General features: G+C 47.2%; 1 protein-coding gene across 1 annotated transcript in view; it reads left to right on the top strand.

Annotated features, from left to right (window-relative positions):
* UPB1 (beta-ureidopropionase 1) overlaps positions 1-1833 on the top strand; it is a 72052-nt gene that overhangs the window by 34209 nt on the left and 36010 nt on the right. Inside the window, exon 2 of the mRNA XM_019506637.1 lies at positions 453-753. Within this exon, the coding sequence (XP_019362182.1) occupies positions 453-753 (301 nt within the window). The remainder of the gene's footprint in view (positions 1-452; positions 754-1833) is intronic.

Consider the following 1833-nt stretch of genomic DNA (forward strand, 5'->3'; position numbering starts at 1 on the left):
GGGCGGGGGCGGGGCTTGGCACGTGGTGATGGGAAAGCCGGGGAGTGGGGGTCTCTTAGATCTGCTGAGCGGGGAAGGAGGGTGCAGGGAAGCTGGCCTGGGTGGGGTGTGCGCCCCAGGAGGCTGGGAGGGGCAGGGGTGCCTGTATCGCAGGGTTATCCGGGAAGGGCAGGAATTCGCTGCGGTTGAGAAGCGGCAAGGGCCTAGGTTCTCAACGAGACGGATCCTTTGAAGGGTGCCCCGAGGTGTGAGGTGATAAGCAGATAAGTCCACGCACAGGCTTGTCCCTGCCTGGTGGATCCTCAGCCCCAGTGCTAGGAGAGGAGCCTGGTCATGTGTATACTCGGTTTTGAATTTGGGTGCCGCTCCACTCACAAGGGTTACGGAGGGGGCCTTGGGCCTGAAAAGGTTGAGAGCCGCTGCTCCAGGGAGCTTTGCTGCCACTTGTAAAGTTGTGCACTGAGGTGCAGCAGCAGGGAGTTACGGTGGCCTCTGGGGGTGGCACCTGCTGTCCTGACCCTTGATATCAGGTGCAGAGCAGGGAACATCTCGGCACGTAAACGTTTTCTGTATGATTTCAGAGAACTCAATCTGCCAGCTGCTGCTGTATCCGCAGGAAGAGAGAAGGATTTTGAACTACAAGGTTATGGATTTGAAGCTGCAGCGGAACAGCTGAGGACACCGCACATTGTGCGAGTAGGACTGATTCAGAATAAAATCCCACTGCCCACAGATAGCCCAGTGACAGAACAGGTACAGTCATGTGAATAGGGAGATCTGGGTCAACAGCCTGTTTTTTTTTTCTATTTCATACACCAAATATTACATGAAACCCTGTGGTTCTTGTGTGACGTCTGCTGCTAATTTGTTGGCCCATATTGCCTGATGCTCTTGGATTTTACTGTTTGAAGAGTAAACTGAAGGGAAGTGTCTTAACTAAATTAGAAGGTGTAGCTGTATCGGAAAATCCCCTGGATGCTGTTTACTTACTGAGTCACCTAACCTGTGCGCAATGTTTCTGAAACTAAATATTTAGTTACTGGATTTTCTAAATGAAAGGCCTTTCCCTGTCAGCTCCCAAGGAACTGAAAGGAACTATATCCCATAAGGGTCCGTGACCTCTATGGAATTGATTGCAGTTGAAAGTGCATGAAAGCAGGTATGGACTGCTAAAGTAGTGCGGCACGGAGGTAGAATGTGGGGTGAACGTTTTTATGATCATCTTGAATTCTTCAGACAGTAGTAAATTAAAGGTACTGCTGCTTGAGGAGTCTTCCAGTGTTCATTAGCAGGCATCTTTCTGTGACAACAGATGCACCCCATCATATACATATTTTACACACCTCTGTCCTGGTCACAGTCCTCAAAACCAAGGTAAATTTCACATTTATGAAATGCTCTGGTGACATCCAGTACAGAAAGCAATCCCCAGGTTTTTTGGGTTTTTTTTTTAAAGAGATTGTGTCTAACAAGTGAGAGTAGCATATTCTATGGACTGTTCATGTTCTTGGCTCTTCTGTGGAATTTGCACAACCAGAGTACCACCTGCTGCTAGTTGTCATCTGGATGTGTGTCCAGTAGAAACTGGCATGAGACCATCCATTCATTTTGCATAAACTCTTAGTTGTATCTGCTGGCCAGACTTCTGTTGAATTTGAAATATGAACACATCTAAATGGCTTCTGATCTCATCACCAACTTTGTCTATCCCGATGTCCATCTTTAATAAGAGCAGAGTTCCTATGCAAAAAATATATATTAGGTAAAGAAAAATACAGTCTGTCCATTGCTAGTATCCTGCTTCTTTCTTGTTAGTAATGCACTGAGATTATG

This window comes from Gavialis gangeticus, unplaced genomic scaffold, assembly GCF_001723915.1.
Source record: "Gavialis gangeticus isolate Ggan-Ray unplaced genomic scaffold, GavGan_comp1, whole genome shotgun sequence".
NCBI lineage: Eukaryota > Metazoa > Chordata > Crocodylia > Gavialidae > Gavialis > Gavialis gangeticus.